Here is a 25033-nt window from a genome sequence, read left to right on the forward strand (position 1 = left end):
ACCATTTAAAAAATTATCAAAAATGCATGGTTTCAGCGGGAAAAAAAATTATGACTAACGATAATTATGACAAACATTACATTATGGCTTATAAAATTATGGCAGTCGAAAGGATTCCTTTTTCCCACTTGCCCGCAGCTAAAGCTAGGGACAATATTCCTATACTTGGTTTGAATAGGTATTTAACTACATCAATGTAAACAAACTTCAGCTGTCAGATTTGGTACATTCAAGGATTTTTAACATTTTACTTATCTATCATCGTAATACAAACAAGACTAGTGTATTTCAATACAGAAATGTAAATGTTTAGATAGTTTAATGGGGGAATTTCAATATTTTAGGACACCAATTGACAAGTTTTTATTTTTTGAACACCTGTAAATTACTACACAAATCGAAAGAGTTTTGACTCAACACTGAACATGGGAAAATATTTATTATAATTTATTTCTGCATATTTAAAAATATACATAAAATTTAAAAAATATATCCGAATTTGCCAAAACTACGACAGAATAGATACGTTTCTTTTGCCTTTTTCACCAGAAAAAGGAGCCGTCATAATTTTGACAACGTCTACGTCAGATTTACATGATCTTTTTTTTAAATAGAGACTAGACAAAAGTAATGAATCTATTGTGTGGTAGTTTTGGAGTTATGCCCTTTTAGAATAAGCACATTATAAAATAACTGTAATAAATTAATTAATAATCGTAGCGAATTTTTAAAAATATCAGCGTCTCATTCCAAACAGAATACAGAGAACGAATCAAATTTTAGTCTTAGATTGACATTGTTTTGTTTAAATTTAGTTAAATACCTATTCAAACCAAGTATAAGCAGTTCATCATTATACAGGGGGCTCAAAAGTTTGATTTGATATTTGGAGAAGCAAACATACATGTGAGTTTGCGACTTACGATAATCTCAATGCAAAGGGCTGAAGAACAGACGTGGAATGGGCCTGTCGCCAAATTGGCAAGCTCCTGAAAGCCACTTCACAATAAATACAAAATATTTGAGTTGAAATAAAATTTTAGAAACGTCACAGCGGCCGTAACGTGGGAGCCGATTCTTAAATGTGCGATAAATGTTGGCAACACCCGGAAACCATAATAGCATCAGACCAGACCAGACATTGCCTTTAAGAATGCCTAAAATCGATAACTGTTGAACTAAACATAATTTAGCTCCAATATACGATCCATATGAAAAATAGCCACGAGATTTTCATCGGTAAAATAAATAAATATTGCTTGGTGATCTACTTGAAAATAATAATAATAATCATCTTTATTTCAAGTAACTGTGACTCATTTTGTTAAAAATATATAATAAAATAATATTTAGGATAACAAATAATTTGTTTATAATATAGTTCAGGCGTTATTTTGTAAAGGACTACAGCAATTAACTATAATATCTTTTGTACAAGTTCGTCCATCCCAGCCTATATACGTCCCACTGCTGGGCACAGGCCTCCTCTGAGAACAAGAGGGCTTGAGCCATAGTTCCCACGCGGGCCCAGTGCGGATTCGGAACGTCACACGCACCATTGAATCGCTTCGCAGGTTAGTGCAGGTTTCCTCACGATGTTTGCCTTCGCCGCAATGCTCGTGGTGAATTTCAAATGTAATTCCGCACATGAATTTGGAAAAACTCAGAGGTGCGAGCCGGGGTGTGAAACCACGACCCTTTGCTTGAGAGGTGATAGGTCAAACCACTAGGCCACCACGGCCTCTCCATTAAAGGACCATGAACAAGTTCTTTTAAACGTAACGTAAAAAAAATATTCTACACTAGTCTTTACCCGCAGCATCGCATACGTAAATCATAAGGTCCAGCAGCTGAATTGAAATTTAGGGATTTTTTAAAATTCCCGCGGGAATTCCCGAAAATTAAATCGTGGTTTTCATTGACGTTATATCATGTCAAATTTCATGACTCTTAGCCCAGCGGTTGTTATTTCGAGATTTTATTCCTCGTGGAAATATCGGAATAAAAAGTAGCCTATGTTTTATTCCAGATGTCCAGCTATCTACATACCAATTTCATCCAAATCCGAAAGCCGTTTCAGCGTGAAAGAGTAACAAACATACTCACTCACTCACTCACTCACTCACTCACTCACAAACTTTCGCATTTATAATATTAGTAGGATGTCATTCTTATTAATTTCTTTTTACTAGAGCAACCTGTACAGTCAACGTCATAAATAAGTCATCACTCTTGTACCTTGTCACTTTAACTTCATGTTTGAAAAGCCATACGAAATTGTGTACCGACTAAAAGCGACAAGGTTCAGAAATGATCACTTATTTCAGGCACTTGTCCCACCGTCGACGATGAGCGAGAAGCGAGTAGAGCAAGTAACTAGAAACGAATGGGTGAGCAGCGAGAAGCGAGTGTAGTTTTGTCGCTCGGCTGTAAGCGAGTGTTCGAGTGGGACGGGCGATTACTCGCTCCACTCGACTCGCTCGTGCGGGGCGGCCGCCAAGCTGACATCTCTGAGCGAGTATAGCTCAGCGAGTTTTATAGCTCTTGTCGCTGCGACAAAAGATGTAAGAGCGAGTTCTCGCCGACAGTGTGAACAGCCAGCGATCAACTATTAATATATGTGTCTCTTTCACTCACACAGGATCTTATATCTTTTGTTCGTTTCTTGAGCGAGAAAATAGTCGATAGCCAATCGTTTCCTCGCCGGCGGTGAGACAAGTGCCCCAACGGCCTGTGCCTATTTTTTCTATTTTTAAAATTCGATTTCTTTCTTTTCAGTTATGGCGCGCTTTAAACGATCGTGCCATCATTAGAAAAATAACGGACCAGAGATAAATGTAAGTTTTTTTTTTACACAGGCAACACCGGTCTGGACACGAGAAAAAGTTTGTATCATCTAATTTTTTTTTCACTCTCCCTATCTATCATGCCTGCCGCGCGAACTTGCGAATTCTGCAGACGCGATTTTTGACACGGGATTTACAATTGACCTTGAAACGGTTTGAACTTGGCCTTGACCGTAATTTGGTGAAGGTCATAGATATAAAAATATTTTTGTTTTCACAGATGCTATTTTGTAACGATGTCACGATAGTATTTATGCTTTGCATAAATGGAAGAGGCATGGCTACACTTAGCAGCGATCGATATCAAATTCGATTATAGTCATCTCTGTCGACTGTCATTATGACAGATGACTTTTTTAAATTCTGTCTCAGGGTCTTGAAATCTCGCGTCGATTTAATTGTTAAATTGTGCAAAGCGACTTTAATACGCGTTAAACTGTACTCAATGCCATACTTGCGCTCTCTTTGTTTCACTTTCTTATTTAACGTTCACTTTACCCCATCTTGATGAACTACGGGACAACAAATTACAATAAGGTAAGGTAGCATGTAAGTTTTTTTTAATCTTATTTGTAAATGGAAGTCGTTTATAGAACGTCACAACATCCTTGACCCTCTCCTATGTCAGACCGTTCATTTTTCTTGGATGTAAACCCTTCACCCCCATCTACATGTGGTATTATATAACGACGAAATTTGACATCATAATTTTGGAAGAAGGCAATGACAAGGGAAAAACACTAGTCACCAAGTTACTCTGTCTTTGTGGAACCAACCAATATCAATCAATCAAACAATATGTTGTACGTCACCGCGATTTTTTCCACAAATATTGGTTAAAAATATAAAAATACTAATCAGTAACTAACTTTCCGTTTATGCCGCAAACGGCAAATTCCACTGAGCACATAAACATTATAAAAACACAGACTTTTCGTGACCCTCGACCCTGCAATCCTCGAGACACACGATATAATTACGGAATATACGTCGACGACTTTATCGGCCGAATCTAAAACAGACATTTTCTTTGGCAAAGTTTCCATTAGAGCTTCGCTGAGCGAGGAGGATAGGTAAATGAAACATATTGGTGCAAGACAACCTTAAGATAACCTTAAGATAATAAGAAACCATCTTTAGAGTACGCGTAGTCTTGATTGCATCGAAAACACGGAACTGCAAACTATCCGCCCAGCAAATGGTGGTGCCACGATTGAAAACCTAAATGGGATTGATTTAAGCTGGTTTTAACCGCACCAATCGCTATTCCAATTCGCTACTTGGTTAAAGCCGAAGTAACTGGAGGTCTACGGGGAAAGTCTATGTCCAACAGTGAGCGGGACGATTGGAATGCATATCAAAATCTACCGCCGGAGCATGCTCGTGGTGTGACAAGAGCATAAAACGACCCATTTTACCCAAGACGTTCATATAGCCACCCGAGCCGGTATGGCGAGGGTGGATAGACACGTCGAGGGCAAAATGGGTTTAATGCTCGAGTTTTACACTCTGCTTTTCACTTCAATGGCGAGGAAACGAAATAGCAACAGTGGAAACAATTGTTAACTTAAGTACTATGTATATTTTATTTTGCATGCATTACTATAAAATTATAATTTTTTAGTTTTATTGATTTATTTTTGAATTAAAAATAAATTAAAATTATGAAAAAAATATACATAAACTTCTTTGTTTTTTGGCTGTTGACACCTGATTATCTTGGTCTTAGACGAAGATTTTATTTAATGCACTAGTGCATAAAAAGTCATTTTATGTCGCCTAGATCCAGCATAAACACGAACATTACGAGCATGAGAACTGAAAAAATATTTATTGCTCAACTTTGCAATACTTAAGCTAAATAAATAGGCTGCAATAAGAAAAACAAAATAAAAACGCTGAGAAATGTACAATAATATGTTTGAAAGAACGAAGAATTGCGAAACTGAAGTGGGTGGGGCACATTGCTCGCAGGACTGATGGCCGATGGGGTCAGAAGGTTCTCGAATGGCGTCCGTGGACCGGGAGGTGTCCAACAAGATGGAGCGACGACCTGGTTAAGATCGCGGGATCGCGGAGGATGCGAAAAGCACAAGACCGGTCTGAGTGACGATCAGACCTGGGGCGGTATTGTGATAAGGGGGTTGTAAAGTTGTGGGGGTTGGAGTGCCATGGCTTATGCCCATCCAGTGAACGTCTTTTAGCTGACATAATGATGATGATGTTTAAAAGACGCTGCCTGAATGACTGACTGACTGACAAACATATCAACGCAGACCTTGAATGGAAAATTGAAACGGATGTAACTAGAATTCATAAATAATCTTCAAAGTCGCTACACGCTTGACGGAGTGGTCGTGGTTGTTGAGGATCAGTAATGTACCGTCATGACGAATTTCTGTGGAAAACTATAGTGTTTTCCCCTTGTTTTCCACATCGTAGTACTGGAGTCCAGAGTTCGCAGTTGGACCAAGTAGATAAAGAACAAAAATACCAGGGTTACAGAGCAATGGAGACCGCTACCGCCCTCTCACGTCAGACCCCTTTTACGACACTAACAGGAAGAGATGGGCTCTCAAATATTAGGTTTTAGTTATTATCTTTCCTCCTTGTTGAAAATCACCTTTTTTTTTTTTATTCGACTGGATGGCAAACGAGCAAGTGGGTCTCCTGATGGTAAGAGATCACCACCGCCCACAAACATCTGCATCACCGGGGGTATTGCAGACGCGTTGCCAACCTAGAGGCCTAAGATGGGATACCTCACGTGCCAGTAATTTCACCGGCTGTCTTACTCTCCACGCCGAAACACAACAGTGCAAGCACTGCTGCTTCACGGCAGGATTAGCGAGCAAGATGGTGGTAGCAATCCGGGCGGACCTTGCACAAAGTCCTACCACCTGCAAACAGGGATGAATCCCTTAAAAGGGTAAAACAAAGGAATGGAAAGGTGGTGCCAAAGTTTTGGACATCAAAAGTCGCGTGTAAAAGCTAGCGTTATTTTATCGGAACAAAGTGTTTCCGCAACGAGTTAAGTAGTTACCAAGCTGATACATGCACGTACACACAGAAGTTATCTTGATTGAATACGCTTTGTAAGTTGTAACATACAATAGTCACATTCAATTATCATGATAGAGTAATCTTTTGTAGACATAATAATAGCTATTTATAAACAAAGACAGCTGGCGGATACATATACCTACTGAATTCGGCAGGACTTTAGTCACTGTATGACTAGCTTGACTCGCGGCTTAGCTCGTGTGAATCCGATGTTTGAATTGTTCCGGAATTCAAAATTGCGGGTATTTCCTGAAAATTAATCCGTGATCCTTCTTTACGTCACTGAAGAACACTATGTCTCAAACTAAAATGTCGATATTTTGGGATTTGGTATGCGTTCATTTTTTCCCCTTGGGAATATCGGGTCAAAATGTATCCTGTATTATTTTCGAAATGTATTATATATACAGCTTGCTTTTTTTTTCAAAAATATAAATATTGGATTTCCGTGAAGAGAAAATGTCTTGTTTTCCAAACATATTGAATGTAAGAAAGAGAAAATTAGAGTGAGAAGGGGAAAATATCATGTAAGAGATCCTACATTTTTCCAATTTGAGTCACTCGCTTCATAAGATGTTTAAAAATAAAACTTTTTTTTTAATTCGTCGCGTTTTTCTGCCAACGCTACTGAAGTGTATTTGCTCTCGAGCAGTTAACCCCGAACAGTGCCAATACAAGGTCGCCTACATTCGAACTGTGCTCAAAAAAAACCTCCCAAATGCGGGCTCACAGGACCATTGCAAACACGACTTTATTGCACCCACTTTAGACCAAGTTTACATCGCGCGAGGCCGTAATTAAAGGAAGGTTTTTTTATAGTTCAAATTCTAGAACCTGCAGGGTTTCTGTGGTGTTCGATTTTGCGGTTCGGAATTCAAAAACCTGTTGCTTGCTTTGTTCTTAACTGGCACTCAACATTAGTGTCACTTAAATCGCAAATGACGGTTATTTATATGAAAAATAGAACGTAGTGTGTTAATTACAAAAAAACCGGCCAAGAGCGTGTCGGACACGCCCGAAATAGGGTTCCGTAGCTATTACGAAAAAAATAAGTAATATTTTTCTAAGGATTTAGTATTTTGTACGGAATATTCCAAGTTTATGTATATTTTATACTTTAGGCTACTATTTACTCTTAAACTACTAATAATTTTCAAGAAAGAAAACTTAACCGTTATAGTTTTTCTGTTTTTTTTTTTTATTTTTATTGTACCATTTTGTCGGCATAGTTGACATATATATTCGTGCAAAATTACAGCTTTCTAGCATTGATAGTCCCTGAGCAAAGCCGCGGACGGACAGACAGACTTTTCGGATCTTTTCAGAAGATTTATTTTTTATTTATTTGCGAGGCAATGCGGGGGGCGCCACCGTCGTGAACGCACTCAACGAGGTTTCTAGCTTCAGTGGTCTCTCATTACCTTTCAAATAAAAACATTTTATAGCGAAAAAAATACATTAATTATGAATTTATGTTAACGACGAATAGCTAAAACTTAAAATTTGGTATCGGAAACTTCGGGCATCGAGACATTGACGGCATTGGCGGTTATTTATCAGGGGGGCTGGATTTTTGTGTGAAGATATTATAGAATTTAGAATCGGTAGCCCAACATCCTGGGGTGGGCTGGGCCGTGCCTCCATATACGCCTATGATTGACGGCCTTTCCCGATTCTTAGGTTGCTTTTCAACCAGTGAAGTGTGTGGATGTGTTGGGAGGAGTATGTTCTTCATTAACCAAGAAACCCTTAATTTACCTCGCCTCGCTCCGCTCAGCTGTTTCCACCAGAAATATTACGTTGTTAGTCTACGTGGTCTTTGTTCTATGCTATTTCCGCATAGAAGGTGGCGCCATTCCATTTTTCCATTTGTGTATGGACCATTTCGCCGATGCAATTTTGTTATATCTGTTTCTGGTTGGAAAAACTTACCGCTAAAACTTTGAAATTGTTTTAGAGCGTAAATCGTAAACGATTAAAATAAATTGATTATTCTCACAATCTCGTCAAGTGATAGTGAAAATTATGATGTCGAGCAAAGAGCAAAAGACATAATTGATAATCTTTTGCCGCCGAAATCAATAAAGATTTATTTTTATTTTTTTATTTAATCCTGTTGTACTAAAATAACTATTTTTTTCTTGCAATCTAAGTGAAAAATAGAGTTTTCACCACGATACTAAAATTAAATATAAACCCTCGGATCCTCGCTAAAGCTCGGGTGGCTAACCACCTCGGGTATATATTGGCTTATTTTAGTCCCTCGATAAAAATGTACTATTCTATTGGTTAATGAAAAACACATTTCTCGCAACACATTCTCGCACATCTCCAGTGGAAGCGCCCCCTTACAATCAGAGTCTGTGCATCTTCAAGAAACGGAACCCTAACACCAGTCAGCCGTTTCCAATACGAGCATTTATTTATCCAATCACACCATATTTAGCTGCATGTTGACGCCAAGGTGAACCGAATCCGAGTGTTAATACGTGTATGTACGAGGAAGTTGCCACGTCCTAGAGCACAAGGGTTCACGCACACACGCGCACTCGCACACACGCGGACGACCGTGAGATAACCGACAGCAAGGCAAGGTCCCGCTGTTTAGTACGGTAGTAAAAAAAAAGGGTTCGTAATTTTTTTTAGAATGCGTTCAGGCTTTTGCCCCACAGTGGTACAAAAGGACTTACATAAAAGTAGTTTCAAGAAAAACTCGGTTTTTTTTTTTTATACAGTATAGGCTTGCGTTTGGCCACAATCACGCCTGATGGAAAGCGAGGATGAGGCCTACGATGGAGCACGCTTGCCTAGTAAATGCTCATTCACCCTAGACTTGAAGGCGGCCAAATTGTAGTGTTCAGGAAACACAGTCGCAGGCAGGGAATTCCACTCTTTTGCTGTGCGGTTGAACATAACCAGTTTACGCAATACTAATTTACAAATTTTACGCTAGTAACATCTCAAATCGAAAACAGGTTACGTGTTTACGAATATCAGCTGGTATTGACTGGGCCTTCGCCTTTTTAGAAGTCAAGGACTAGTTACAAAGCGTCGTGTTTCAGCAGACTTCAGCCACAATCTAGACTATGTTGAGATAGGTCACGGCAACAACCCTTCAGACGAATAGCGCCAGAAACGCAAATAACCTTACACGCAATAGACCACATTTTCAACAGCAAACGACCAAACACGCAGACGACCAGTAATTCAAATGTCGAATTATTGTGCCGCAACTGTCAAAAGCATTTTTTATAAAAGGACTACGCTACAAAAAAAAACTTTTAACGAGATAAAGCAAGGAAAAGAGCGAAACAACACTTAGATATCCGGAATTATAGAGCACTTCAATAAAAAAAAGAGTAGAATCAAATAAGGCTGCCATTTTCTTTTTTACATTTGACATAAACGAATGTGATTTTTTTTTCCATTATCAAATAGTGCATCTTATTGTCAAAAGGCAAATTATTTTAGGAAGAGCCTCTCACAGCGATAAACGTAAAACACCAATAACGTAAGGAAAGCCCTAAGACACTTATAGGTATACATACAATTCAGCTGGGCAACTGTACTGTCGAGCGTGTAGGAGAGTATTTTAGCCAGCCATATCAGAGCCCTTAACTAGCGTCATTTATAGAATATTTTCGTTTAGGGTCGCCGTCATGGAAACCGATAAAGAGGACTACATTCCTATTTCAAAAATGTATGTTTCTTAATCTTTTTTTAAATTAAATCTGCGCTTTCCCGATGCCCACAGCGGGCCCTAAGGTCAGACTTAAGTGACTATGTCGTCAGCGCAACTTTTTTCCTGTCCCTACGCTCACGTGCAGCGCGCATGCGCGCAATGACAGTGTTTATGTCTCACCGACCTTCGTAGCCGAATATTTTTAACCCACTCGGATCATTATTGATTTTTGCGTGTACTTTTAATCTGTATTTTTAATGTCGCTCGGTACCTGGACAACCGTTTGTTAGTCACTAAACAGAATAATTGGCAACAACAAAATGTGCTTAAATGAAGAGAAGCTAAGTGACAGAATAATAAAAGGGACAGGGATCACCCCGCAAAATACAAAACAGACAAAAAAACCAACAAAATTTCCTTATACAACGCTGTCGCCGTGTATTCTTTTGAACCGAATCACTTCACTTACCATAATTTTATGTGCCATAATTTCACTTGCTATAATTTAATTTGCCATAATTTCACTTGTCATAATTTCACTTGCCATACCAACGCTTACCATAAAATATATAGAACCATTCTTTTTTCAGGGTTTTTTAAATCTGTCTTATGGAATGCAATAGAAAATACTGTTTCAGAAATAAATTGCTTACTTTATGACAAGTTTAAATTACTTATGGAATACTATACACTATGATATATGAAATTCGGGCAAACGATAGAGAACCGTTTTCCGCCATTCAGTTCGCTACATGTATTAGTTGAATAAAAGTTACGCGTCAAAAACAGGACGCCATCTTGAATGAAAATTCTCGGTGAGAAATACGCAGGGCTTTTCATTCGGAGCTATCCAAGCACTGTACGTACACTGGCTGTACAGTCACCAGCACCAATATCTGACACAACAAGCGTGCATAAATATCTGATACGACTCTATTTCTAGGGCCGGAAGGACGTGGTTATGTTTTTAAAATAATCATGTATGTTAGGAAGAACATATATGTGATTTTCCCACTAACGTCGATAAGCCAAAGGCTACTAGAAACACAGGGAAGCTTAAAGTTCCATCTTACAGACTGGCTAAAACCAAAAAGTCGTTTCTGGGAAAATGCATACGTTTTTATAATAAAATTCTAAAAAATATTACAAATAATACGGATACAAAATTCAGATCTATTGTCAAGAAGACATTAATATCTAAGGCGTATTATAAAGTTAATTATTATATCATGGACTGGGATATTTGGAAATAATTCCGATCCGCATTGGCGATCCCTTCAAATAGCGAACCTACTGTGTTAAAAATTGTATTTAATACTTGTAATGTATACTTTTACTTTTTTTTATACGACTGGATGGCAAACGAGCAAGTGTATGGATGTATAGATATCATTTAATAATTATTGTAAATTTGTTCAAAAAAATATACATACCCCGTTGAGTTTCTTGCCGGATTCTTCTCAACAGAGGTTTTTCCGAACCGGTGGTAGATTTTTTTGGACATTCATAAGTGCTTGTTATAGCCTTAATTGAATAAAGATATTTTGACTTTGTCAGATATTTTTGCACGCTCCGCTGTGGCAGATATTAATGCTGGTGACTGTACTAATCTGGATACATTTGACGCTTCGATTTTTTTGCAGTCACTACCTTATTTTTAACACGTCCCTTAGTATTATTTAAAGAATAGACATTTTGGAATAAACCCAAGTGGTAACGTGTCACTTCGCTTTTAGGATTCGATAAAAAATTAATACAGTTGCTTTGAAACAAATTTACAATGTCTAAAACGACCACGACTCCCAATCCCGATTTTTTAAATAACTCATCTCATTTGATGATGATGATGATGATAATGATAACTATCTGTAGCTCCTCAGCAGGTCATGGGGTTCACAGTAGGGTTCCGGGCAACACGGTTCCCTGCAGTTTTCTGTCAATGACCCGCCCGCCCTTTAGAACCCAATGAGGGCTATCGCGTAATTCGCCGCTAGAGGCGCTAGTGTAGCGTGAGGTCTCCGAAATGTCAAATCTCATAGTTTTTGGGTGAGCTACGCGGGTTTATTTATAATTAGAATAATTTTGTGAATATTTTTATTCTATAAGGCAATTATGCGATAAGGGGCAATTAATGTCTGTGTTTTTGAGACAGTTTTGTCTTTCGAAAACTTTTGTGCTCTCTTTTTTCCGAACATTTTTACGATGTGCCAAATATGATTTTGATCTAAACTTCGCTTTCACGCCCGTAATAACAGACTTTGAAAGCCGCACTTAAAAACCTCACGCAACAGTGGCGCCATGTAGTAAGACAAAAAACGATAGCCCTCATTCTCAATTCAAGGTCTACCCTTCCTACAGAACCTTGCCGCTTCAACAATTGCTTTACTTTGACTGTTATAAAGTCTTTTTTTCATTTAATTTTTCCGTTCTATGAAAATATTTTTATACTTATCTCCATAACCATAAAAAACTTTTCTTAGTTACCTTTTTTTCGTCTTCGACTAATTCGCGGACCGAATCACGGACTAATTTGTCTTTGCTAGTTAGTAGTAGTTAGTTGTTAAATAAATTTATTTTCCTTCTTTCTTTTCTTTCTTACCGTTAATATACCACCATAAATAACCAAAATCTATTAGCATTCACAAAGCCTAATGATCTACATCATCAATTGAAGAAGCACGATCGGAACATACCTATCTTCACGCTCATTATGATGTCATAGGTAGGCATGTTCGTATAATAATGTTAACAAATTAGAATTCAAGGTAGCGAACCTTGCAGGGCTATGTATGTATAAACAGAGCGAGCGTATGTCTGTACAGCCACTTCGTGTTACGTACTTCTATCATTAGGACCGTTGCAGACGAACTGCAGTCCAACTGTACTGCTGCGCTGTTACTTTATACTATTCGATATTCATTTTTATTCTTTCCTTCTAACGTATTCCTCTCTTTCTCTTTCTTTCTCTAACTGCAACGTAACTGCAGACTCATCATCAGCCGGAAGCCGTCCAATACTTTAAACTTAGCATGAAAAATTGCCTAAGTACCAAATCGTCAATGTATCGAAATGACCAAAACCAGTAGGTCTGTGAAGTAAAATGACCATTTACGAAAAGAGTTCTTTTTTTAGGACTCACACACTTGTTTGTTTAGCCGATGAATTTGTTTCAATTCTTCCCTGTTGAAGGATACTTCGACTTTTTTATACGACACGTCATTTACTTTCTTCTTTGTTTTGTATACAACTAAATCCTGGTTCTCTTAACTTTTCCTCGCTTTACTAGAATGTTCATCATCCTCATTATCAGGTACATTATTAAACATATACCTCCCCATTGACCTCCTGTTGCTTCGATTGGAAGCGGCCCGCATCCACCATGAACCCTAGGCTTTAACCAGGTCATCCATCCATCTCTTTGGTGAACGTCCTACTCAGCGCTTGCCGATCCGCGGTCTCCATTGCAGAACTTTTCAAACCAGAATGTTCACGACTAGATAAAAAAAGCAAATAAATGAAAATATGTGTCTAAAATGTAGACCAGCGTTTTTCAACCTGTGTTGTATGTATGATTGTATGTAGGTATTTATGTATGTATGTAAACTCTTTATTGTACAAAAGAAAATTAACAAAATACAATTGACAAACTTTGAGATACTTGTACAAAGGCGGACTTATCCTTTAAAGGAATCTCTACCAGCCAACCTTTGAGTGGATGAGAGGAGCAATACGTTAGGGTCCGACAAAGCGTGAGTTTAAGAGTTAAAATAGTGGCAGCTACTATACAGTGCTTTAAACAATATAATACATAAACTACAATATAAATAAATAAACTACTACTACATATTAAACAAAGGAATGTTATCAAATATTTAAGGAGAAGGTGCAAGCCACATTCTTCTCAAGCCTTCCCTGAAAGATCCCACGGTGGGAGATTGCCTGATGGAGATCGGTAGCCGATTCCACAGCCTGGCAGATTAGTTGCTGGAAAAACTACTTCAGTAAAAAATAACAAAAAGTTTAAAAATATTTCATAAGAAAACGTTAACTGACTATACCTATTTGTCACAAAATAAAAAACATACATGAAAAAAAACAGCGGGTAGGGGGGGTCGCGAAATATTTCTTTATACTAAAGGGGTCGTGTCATGAAAAAGGTTGAAAAACACTTGTAAAATATCGCAATGCAAAATTCCTAATGCCAGACAACCATAGATCTAAGCACCTATTGTAAGTGACATATGTGTTACATCGACTACCTATCGGTTTTTTTTTTCATTAGGCTACGACAATGAGGGCTATCGTTTTTTGTCTCACTAGATGGCGCACTGTTGCGTGAGGTTTTTAAGTGTGGCTTTCAAAGTCTGTTATTACGTTCGTGAAAACAAAGTTTAAATTAAAATCATATTTAATACACCTTAAAACCGTACCATAAAAATATCGAGCATGCCACAGTGTTGCATAGTCCCCGTTTAGTTCGAAAAAGGGAGGACAAAGGTTTCCGAAAGACAAAACTGTCTCAAAACACAGACATTCATTGCCCCGGAACGCATATTTGCCATAATTAATTCCAGATATTGCAAAATATTCACAAAATTATTCTAATTATAAATAAACCCGCGTAGCTCACCCAAAAACTATGAGATTTGACATTTCGGAGACCTCACGCTACACTAGCGCCTCTAGCGGCGAATTCATACGCGATAGCCCTCATTGATTCGACTGTAACGAAACGGCACTCAATCGAATCGAAACTTTTTTTTTATCCGGAACAGTTTTTTTTTAATGTACAGGCAAAGCAGCGCGCTAAACCTTGCGGCCGACGAGACTAATGTAAATAAGGAAACGGCAAGGTCGAAAAACATTTATAATTCAACAATTCACACGATAAACGAGTAAATACAAGCTTAAAAACAATACATAAGGGTAATAAAAATTAAAGGCAGTCAGAAAATGTCTTTATCATGCGTTGTTAAAAAAAAAACTATGAACTTCGCGCATGGAAATTTTCCCTTGATCAGGAAAAAACGTGTACTTACTTAGTTTCTTTGTACGTATATATGTATATTTATATGTATTGACGACCGGGTAGACTAGTGGGTAGTGACCTTGACTGTGGCGAGGTCCCGGGTTCGAAACCTGGTAGGGAAGGGGCAGTCTTTGACGTTACAAGTCTCTGACATAATCATTTATAAGTACCCTATACATTTCTCTTAATGCACATGTATGATTAACCACTGTCTATGTAAATCTATGGCTAATGTTATGGGTTGGGTTGCTAACGACATGTATTTATGTATTTTAAAAACCGTAATAAAAAAACAACATGTAAAAAAATACAATAATCTTCAAAATAACGCTTTATATCGTAACCGTACTCACGATTGGCTATTACGCGTGCAACATTACAGCACTAAGGCCGCTCCGCAAAACTCGACTCTATCCCGTCGCACTACTAGTTCGGGCGGCCGCATCGTTAACTTTGCAGATACGGCGCAATCGCAAGGCCCTTCCTAGACAGAGGTGACTCACTATAGATTGTTGACAGCTATAGTAATCTATTAGAATTGTACAGAAAAATTTGAACTGCCTATGAGAAAAAAAAAAGTACATCACGCGTCGTCTCATCGACTCAAAGGTTGACTGGCAGAGATCCCGTAAACGGATAAGTTCGCCTGTATGTGTATCTCAACATCTGTCAAAGTCAAAAGTATTTATTTGCCAGAATACAGTAGTATACAGGGTAGGTCTTTACTCAGTGTATTCAGCCATGCTCGAGCAGTCGAAATAAAAAAAAAAAATTTAAAAACCTATGTAAAAAAACAAAATCACAAAAATAATCAAAATAAATAAGTTCAAACTTCAAAATATTTAAGATTTTTTTTGGAATCGTAGAATCGACCAGGTCCTCATTACGCGTGCAACGCTACAGCACTATGGCCGCTCCGCAAAACTCTATCCCCACGATAGCGGCCGCATCGTTCTTTGCAGTAATTTTTAACGGTATTACGATTCCATTCACTATATTGTGCACTATATCAGTGTACAGTATAAAATAGAATTGTCGTACGAGGTAGAGTTCACGATGTGCGTGCTTCGTCGGTGTTAAATACTCGTGCTGCGTCATCGGTGTGTGTGAACGTACCTTTACAGAGCGATGTTGTTAGTGTTGTGTGCTACCCTACATTTGACAGTTGTAATGATGATGAAAACGCGGGTAGTTGTGTGCCGGTGTCAGTTTCATCGGGTAGTCGCGCGAGCAGAGCGGCGGCGCGCAGTGCGCGTGTTGCAGCAGCCGCTGAGTCGCGTTGCTCCGAAGACGAAGGGCTACGGATTAGCCCGATACATGTCGAGCTAAACTCGATTTAAGACGTGAGTTATCCGGGTCAATATATTTAATATGTGTTTCTATGCAATTCTAAAAAAAGTTTTTCACTAGGAAAAATATTATTCAAGTGAAACTTTTTAGTAAGCCAAAGAGTAAACAACACAGAAAGTCTGTTTACATTGTTAACGTAATAATAATATTATCACCAGTCATAAATGTCATGTAACTCATGAATAATAGAAACAATTAACTATATACATTTGTTTGTTAAAACAAAAAGAGATTGACTGACATGATACTAGTAAAGTAACCTACGGGTTTATCCCAATTTTAGTTATGGTAGCTTTTTTTGGGTACTTTTGTGACACGTTGTTTCCAATCGATTCGAAACTCAAAATCATAACGGAACATCATAATTTTGTTTTTCTTTTGAGTTAAATTTTCGATGGTTTGGCCACCGTAGGGTGGTGATATCTTGCAACCCTGACAATGGAACTCAGTAATTTTTGACAGATAATTTATTGATAGATTTAAATTAGGCTTATTGTATCACAGAGAAAATTGCATTACTTACGTAAGTATCTGAATGATCATCATGTATTGTGTCCATTCATCATCCCAGCCTATACGTCCCTGTTGGGCACAGGCCTCCTCTCATAAAGAGAGGGCTGGGGCCGTACTTCCCACTGCAGATTGGGAACTTCACATTCACCATTGAATTGCTTCGCAGTTTTGAGCAAGTTTCCTCACAAAGTTTTCTTTCACTGTAAAGCCCGTGGTAAATTTCAGATGTAATTTTACAAATGTACTTCGAAAAGCTCAGAAGTGCGAGCCCGGGTTTGAACTCACGATGATCTGCTTGAGAGGCCATACGTTTAGTGGTTTGCCACAAGGCCAACACGGATTGAGTCCATTAAAATTTTAAAATAAATAATACGTTTTATAATTTGATACGATATGCCATCAGATAAAATACTAATTTTAGTTGTAATTTCGTAGCAGATAGCGCTATGGCGCTAACAACGATAAACATCGCTATCAATAAACTGTCACGTCTTATTTATATCTAATCTTACCCGTGCCTTCCCGATTCGATGTCTAGGTCTCTATTACAGTCGAGTTCAGAAACTTCTGAGCGAACATTTGATCAAAAATTTGTGAACACGACGCGTAGAAGCGTGTTCAGATGTTTTTGAACAAATTTTTGCTCACAAGTTTACGAACTCGACTGTACCAATAAAATAAACAAATAAAAACATAAGTTAGCTCGCACTCTCTGCTTCATCACCGTTACTCTTTATATTTATATTCCATATCTTATATATCCTCTCTCTGTCTCACCTTAAGCTGCGTTTCCGCCAAGAATGCTGCAGAATGTTGCAGGTGTGCAAGGTCCGCCCGGATTGCTACCACCATCTTGCTCGCTAATCCTGCCGTGAAGCAGCAGTGCTTGCACTGTTGTATTTCGGCGTGGAGAGTAAGACAACCGGTGAAATTACTGGCCCTTGAGGTATCCCATCTTAGGCCTCTAGGATGGCAACGCATCTGCAATACCCCTGGTGTTGCAGATTATGGGCGGTGGTGATCTCTGACCATCAGAAGACCCACTTGCTCGTTTGCCATCCAGTCGAATAAAAAAAATCCTCGCACAGCGCATCTCCGGTGGAAACAGCTGAGCGGAGCGAGGCGAGGTAAATCAAGCATTTCTATTGGTTGATGAAAAACATATTCCTCTCAACACATCCTCAGACATTATTGGTGGAAACGCTGCTGTATGCTAACTGCAGATGAGGCCAAAGGTGCAGCTTACTGGCTCAGTAACAGCCTATTCACTATAGCCATTTTAGTCTTTGTCTAAACCAGAGAGTGATACTCTCTGCATTTTCATTTTTTTCTGCAAAAATTTCAACTTTCAAATATCAACACTTGGGCTGAGTCTTGACACGCGCCCGCCCGCGCGGTGTTCGGTTATCGCGCGCTGTTCCCTCGGGAACTGTGCATTTTTCCGGGATAAAAAGTAGCCAAGTCACTTTCCGGTCCATAAACTATCTCTATGCCAAAAATCACGTCGATCCGTCGCTCCGTTACGGCGTGAAAGACGGACAAACATACACACAAACATCCACACTTTCGCATTTACAATATAGAAGCAATACATTTATAAAACTGAACCATAGCTTAGGTACACAATAATCACTAAATAACATGCGATACTCACATCTCGCGTTTGGAAAAGAAAGATCACTTTCTAGGGTAGGCAACGTTAATGGCTTTTGCTTAAGGCACTTGTCCCACCGCCGACGATGAGCGAGAAGCGAGCAGAGCGAGTAACTAGAAACGAGTGGGCGAGCAGTGAAAAGAGTGTTCGAGCACGACGGGCGATTACTCGCTCCACTCGCTCGAGCCGGGCGGCCGCCAAGCTAACAGCGCTGAGCGAGTATCGCTGAGCTAGTTTTATAGCTTTCTTGTCGCTGCGACAAAAGGTGTAAGAGCGAGTTCTCGCCGGCAGTGTGAACCGCCAGCGATCAACTATAAATATATATGTCTCTTTTCCTCACACAGGATCTTACATCTTTTGTTCGTTTCTTGAGCGAGAAAATAGTCGATAGCCAATCGTTTCCTCGCCGGCGGTGAGACAACTGCCTAAGTGGTGCCGCCGACGCTTTCCAACTTGCCACAAAACGCGTTTCAAATCCGCCAAACTAAGCATAGTTTCTAGAACGTTCTAGAAGCGTTCTTTTGTTTCTATTATCGGATCGGGCATCCGTCATCGCCGCTTCCGCGTTGGCGGGCTGCCAGCATGCACAAAGGATACCAGCAAATGGCCGCGCACAAAATATGGCTCCCGAAACGGTTTGACTAGGATACATGTCGTTGTGGAGCAAAATAGACGCTAGAGCCAGTTATAGTCAACAAATCACGTAAACCTTGTCGCGAACCCGCTACCGTCGAATAGCGAACCCCTAGGGGTTCGCGTACCCCATATTGAGAAACCCAGGTTTAATTTAGTAATTTTAACATAAGAGCTTACAACTACGACATCGGGGCTATCAAGAAACAGGTTTATACTTTCTTTAAAGGCCGGCAACAGACCAATAACTCTCACTTAACTCTCCTTGACTTGTTGGTTATCATGGGCGCTGGTGATCATTCCCCATCAGATGACCGAATACTCGTTTGCCTCCCTCTCATAATAAAAACAAAAGCAAACAATACAAAGTAAAAGTAACAAATTTGGAGTTGAAATAAAAAATACAAAAAGACTCCAAATAACCAATCATAATTTGATTGCTTAGTAGCGACATCTCTTGTCTGGGTGAGCGGTTGGTTCCGAAAGAGTGTGACGTCTGTCGACGCAACATAGATGTCGCTAGTGCTGCTGCTTAAGTAGCAAAGTAGAAATAAGCAACCTGAGATATGTATGCATAGGAAAAATTCGTGTCTAGATTCCTGTCCAGCAGTGGTGTAGGGGTTATAGCACGCAGCACGAATGCTGAGGACCTGGGTTCGATTCCCAGTGCTGGTCTCTTTTTCTGGTTTTTCTGTGCATCCATGTCTCAGTTTGTATTATCGATAAAAACAAAAGCTTGATTGAACGCGTATCAATGGAAAGGCCAAAAGTTGGAACGACAAGAATGGGTTCTGGGTGAAATACAGCGAAGAAGTGTCGTGTCTTTGAGAACGTTGAACGTCGTTGTTGAGTTTTCTCTCTGTGTACCTGTTATCTGTATCACTAACTACTTCTGGTGTACATAAAGAATCATTGTATTGTATTGTTGTATTAAAATTTAAAACGCTTGGCTGTAGAACCTAGGAATGAGTTCCTCCTGTGACAATCTAGTTGGCCTAGCCGTTTGACATACATAACTAAACGAGCCAATCACACGCAAGACTGTGACGTCAAACGGACCTCTCTTTACTTACGCCATCTAGCGGCATTTCGCCTGTCATGAATCCCTCATTGGTAGCGCATAGCATATCGTGCGTTCCCTTGCACTTATGGGTGGACAGGCGTTAGGTATATTCTTTATGCTTTCGAGATTTTTCTTGAGTGTAAAACTGAATCAAGCTCTCGAACATCTTAACATAACATGAGGACCAGATGGCCTAGTGGTTAGAAAACCTGACTACGAAGCTTGAGGTCCCGGGTTCGATTACCGTGTCGGGGCAGATATTTGTATGAAAAATACGAATGTTTGTTCTCGGGTCTTGGGTGTTTAATATGTATTTAAGTATGTATCTATATCTATATAATTATATTTATCCGTTGCTTAGTACCCATAACACAAGCTTTGCTAAGCTTACTTTGGGACTAGGTCAATTGGTGTGAATTTTTCCGTGATATTTATTTATTTATATCTATTTATTTATTTATAACAAGACGCTGTGGTTGTTTTTTTCAGTTTTGACAGTACCTGTACGTTATCATCTCGGCCTATAGACCCACAAGCCTCCTCTCAGAATAAGAGGGCTTGGGCGGTAGTTCCCACGCGGGCGCAGTCGCGGATTTGAAACGTCACACACACCGTAAAAGTTTTCGTCGGTGTTTGCAGGTTGCCTTAAGCGAACGAATGTAATTTCACATATAAATTCCGAAACAATATACACCGCAAATAAAAAACAGGTGTAGGTACTAAAGCACGTCAATGTACCAGGGCACCAGAGCAATATGAGAGTTTACCTTCACTTTTAACCGCTTGGCCATACAATCCCTGAGAGCGCCGAGCGGACCGCCGATCTTCTCTTGTCGAGTCAACACGTTCTTCGGCGCTCGCCTCTCCCTTTTCACTGGTGCTGCAAAGAAAAGAGATGGCAATAATTCGCATATGCAGACTAGACATAAACAGACTGGGAATGTTGTATGAGAAACAAGATGAGATGTAAAAACATCTCGTATCTTATGTACCTAATGTAAAAACATTAAATTAAAAAAATCGAAAAAACCGACTGCTTAAAAAAATAAAAGGAAGCAAATAAGTCTAGTGGTCTAAAACTCTGTCAAGTAGCTAAAATAAAGTTCAACAGCCGGGACCCATTTAAAACGAAACCAGCTCAAAAAATCTTGGTAAGGGGTCCCGACTGTTAAACTTTAAATTAGTTACTTGACAGAGTTCTAGACCACTAGATTAACCTTCTTCCTTTTAGCTTTAAGGCAGTCGGGTTTATTGTTTTTTTTTAAATTTAATGTTATTTTATACTTCTCTGATATTTCTGTGAAAATGGTAGATTAAAAGTATTATAACCTAATGGGCTATTATTAGCTTTCATTATTCGATACCCATATTGTTACAATACAATTTTTTTTTATTCCTCCGCCATATATTTTTCCGCGGACGCCATATTGAAATATTATATACCCTATGTCACTCCGACAGTTATGACGAATCCAATGATACTTCATATGTTAAAATCCGTCCAGCTGTTTAGGCTGCGAGGACCAAAGAAATGGACATACATACATACATACACACTCGAAAAACATAAACCTCCTGCGGGTAAAAAGGTCAAATTTTTTGAGTAATTTTTATTACGATGAAAACACCAGCTTAGAGGCTATGTATACAGAACCGCTGAAAAAAAACAAATGCATTGCCTATTCTCCGACCCTCCTGCTTCATTCCCCTCCAATAGTATATCTATAACAAATCGTTCTTTTTAATTGCTATAGCCAGGAGGCAATGCACTTTGGTTCTATTTTTGCCGTGACACAGTAAAAGCAACTGCGCAAACAGTGGTACAGCGTCATAGCATAGGACACCTGCGTTACGCGTCACAGTTCATATAAGGTTATTATATATGTTGCCGATAAAACTGGCCAAATGCTTCAACTATTTTTTGTATTTTTTTTATTGACACGTAGCGTTTACCCGCTTCGCACACGTAAATCATTAGATGCGGGACCTAATGATTTACGTGTGCGAAGTGCTGAATGGAAATATCGGGATTTTCAAAAATTCCCGTGGGAATTTCCCAAAATTAAATCGTGATTGTCACTGGCGTTACATTAAAAACAATCATGTCTTTCTTGACTCTAAGGCCAGCGGTTGTTGTTTCGAGAATCGAGATTTTATCCCTATCCCTTGGGATTATCGGAACAAAAAGTAGTCTATGTTTTATTCCAGATGTCCAGCTACCTACATACCAAATTTCATCCAAATACATACAGCCGTTTCAGCGTGAAGTCACTGGGCTAAGAGTCATGAAATTTGACATGATTGTTTTTAATGTAACGTAATGAAAACCACGATTTAATTTTCGGGAATTCACACGGGAATTTTTAAAAATCCCTAAATTTCAATTCAGCTGCTGGACCTAATGATTTACGTGTGCGAAGCCGCAGGTAACACTAGTATTTTCATACATAAAATATGTCAGATTAAGGATGTCAAATACCCTATAGAACGAAACCCTAACCCGTTGTCAGTCCATTAGTAATATTGTTTCATTACTGTACCTTCATTTATGAAATATTCAGTTACAAGCTCCTTTGCCTTCTTTGTCATAACACACTTATGTGTAGGCGAACAAAAAGCGTCCATGTTGTCTATTTAGCCAAATATAACTTTGCAAATTCGCTTTAACAATCTAGGTAAACTGACAAGGCCAATGCTCCGTCTCATTCCATCTATCATTGACAAGAGGTTATATTCTCTTTAGCTTTAGTTGTCAATCGAAAATGTACTCTAAGGTCCGGTACAGATAGGGCTGCCATCTCTAAAATTTGGCTACCAGGACAAGACGCGTGAAAACCCCGGATTTTGGAGCCCAAAACCCGGACATGTCAACAGGTTTAGGTTTTTATTAAACTTGGTCAGTAGGTATAATAAAATATAGGCCAATCAAATAAAATCCTTATTTATAAAACGATTTAAAGCTTGCTGGAAATTAATTCTTCGAAAAATTCTAATTGCATTGGTCTAAAAATTAAAAATATTTTTAAACCCGGACTACAAATGAAACCTCGCCCGGACGCTCCCCGGACGCCCTCTAAACTAGGACAAATCCGGGGAAATCCGGACGGATGGCAGCCCTAGGTACAGACATACAGCATAAACTGTAACCTAGCTGCAAAATGGCAGTTCGATGGTGTAACTGCATCAAAACTGCAAACCGACTGTGCAGTCCACTTGCAGTACGGTATTTGACTATTTTGCATATGTTTTATAAATTAAAACTACACAATGCCTGTTATCGAAAAGAAAAACATTTTTTAAGCTACCTTTACAAATAACAAAGTTATAAAGGTTTGAAATTCAAGATTAGACAGAGAAAGACATACTGGCATGTGCCGTCACACGCCAGTGCCGCCATACTTGCTGCATAGAGAAAAGCGTTTGACAAAGAGACAGGTATATAGATTTTCAAAAAATCACTATAAATCCAATTTTCAACCGATTTAAATTTTCTCTTCGCTAAACACTAACCCCCTTATTCATAAACGACAATCAAACCTATTTTAGTTAAAATGCCGCAAAAATTCGTTTGTCCTTATCTGTCACTTCGACATTTGTATTTGTTACCATTGACGACCGGATGGCTAAGTGGTTAGAGAACCTGACTATGAAGCTTGAGGTCCTGGGTTCGAATCCCGGCCGGGGCAGATATTTGTGTGAATAACACGAATGTTTGTTTTCGGGTCTTGATGTTTAATATGTATTAAGTATGTATTTATCTATATTATGTTTATCCGTTGCCTAGTATCCATAGTACAAGCTTTGCTTAGTTTGGGACTAGGTCAATTGGTGTCAAGTGTCCCATGTATTTGTTAGAAAGGGACAAAGCATTTGTTAGTTAACATAGGCTTGTTAAGTTTTATGAATAAGGGGGTATCTGTTTATCTATATTTTCATAATAATATTAAGATATGGCAAAATCAGAAGTTGTCAAATACCGTGTTGCCGTGCCGTCCTGTCACCACACACTGCTATATAACTGCATTGTAAACTGCAATGCCCCCTTCTCGCAGAACTATTGCATTTTCTTCAACTTATATACTTCCCGAACCACAAAAAGAAATGAGATTCCACCAAAATCATGTCATGTAAAAATGGCGGAAAAGACTCGGAAGCTCATAACACTTTCGCTGTAAAAAGTTTTCAGATACCCTTAACCGTGGATTGACTAATCCTACACCTTGGTTTTAAAGTATGACCTTGGCAGGTCTTTACTTATATAATAGAGCTATTAAACTGCCAGGTTACTCTTTAAAACCAGATGAAGGGTTAGTGTTAAGAACCGTTCAAAAATTAGTTAATTTTTTTATCCTAAATTCTTATTTCATTTTCATTATCAAAAAACCAGCCAAAAGCCATTTTTATCCAGTCGAATAAAAAAAAAGAAAAAAATTATGTACAATAAAATCATCCACATAAAAGCTACTTAAATGTAGTCAGTTCATTGATTATAAAAAAATGTTATAATCAATTACACTCAATATAAAACTCATTTTTCTTCAGTTCCGTTAAATGGTAAGAGATCACCACCGCCCATAGACACCTGCAACACCAGGGGGATTGCAGATGCGTTGCCGACCTAGAGGCCTAAGATGGGATACCTCAAGTGCCAGTAATTTATAGATATTTTTCTTTATGGATGATGAACCCGATGAAGAAAATGTTCCCCTGTTTCTGTTATAATCTCAAAACACATATTAAAATTCTTATAGGATATATATCAAAAATGTTTAATTTATCAAACTGCTTTATTTCCCAACTCTCATCAGATTTCTTTTTTTTTGATATTTCAATTCACATAAAAAAACAAAAACACAAATGAAATAAAATACATATAAAACTGTACAGTACTCAAATAAATCTAAACTCAGATACAGTACAGTCAAGGGCAAAGATATCGACACGGCCAAAGTTTCAAAAATATGCATACACGGCCTTAATGTTAAGTGCATAAGTTGTGTATCTATACATATTTTTGTAACTTTGGCCGTGTCGATATCTTTGCCCTTGACTGTACTCAGATATTTTGATATTTATTATAAACATCACATATTTTCAAATCCTGTTCCAGCATCAAAGCGGCACTATCATTGGTAGATTCAAAATAACGATCAATCGAATCGTTGAGCTGCTTTCACACCGGGAAAAGACGCCGTCTCAT

General features: G+C 38.6%; 2 protein-coding genes across 3 annotated transcripts in view; one reads left to right on the forward strand and one right to left on the reverse strand.

Moving 5' to 3' along the window:
* The window catches only part of Eip74EF (Ecdysone-induced protein E74), a 321891-nt gene that overhangs the window by 67736 nt on the left and 229122 nt on the right, over nucleotides 1-25033 (forward strand). For both annotated transcript variants that reach the window (XM_074098101.1, XM_074098143.1), the window contains exon 3: nucleotides 2779-2837. The gene's annotated coding sequence lies outside the window, so the exon portion shown is untranslated. The remainder of the gene's footprint in view (nucleotides 1-2778; nucleotides 2838-25033) is intronic.
* Nucleotides 1-25033, reverse strand: part of Lsm11 (U6 snRNA-associated Sm-like protein LSm11) — a 57806-nt gene that overhangs the window by 18254 nt on the left and 14519 nt on the right. Inside the window, exon 2 of the mRNA XM_074101164.1 lies at nucleotides 20601-20713. Within this exon, the coding sequence (XP_073957265.1) occupies nucleotides 20601-20713 (113 nt within the window). The remainder of the gene's footprint in view (nucleotides 1-20600; nucleotides 20714-25033) is intronic.

Source organism: Choristoneura fumiferana, chromosome Z (assembly GCF_025370935.1).
Source record: "Choristoneura fumiferana chromosome Z, NRCan_CFum_1, whole genome shotgun sequence".
NCBI classification, from domain to species: domain Eukaryota; kingdom Metazoa; phylum Arthropoda; class Insecta; order Lepidoptera; family Tortricidae; genus Choristoneura; species Choristoneura fumiferana.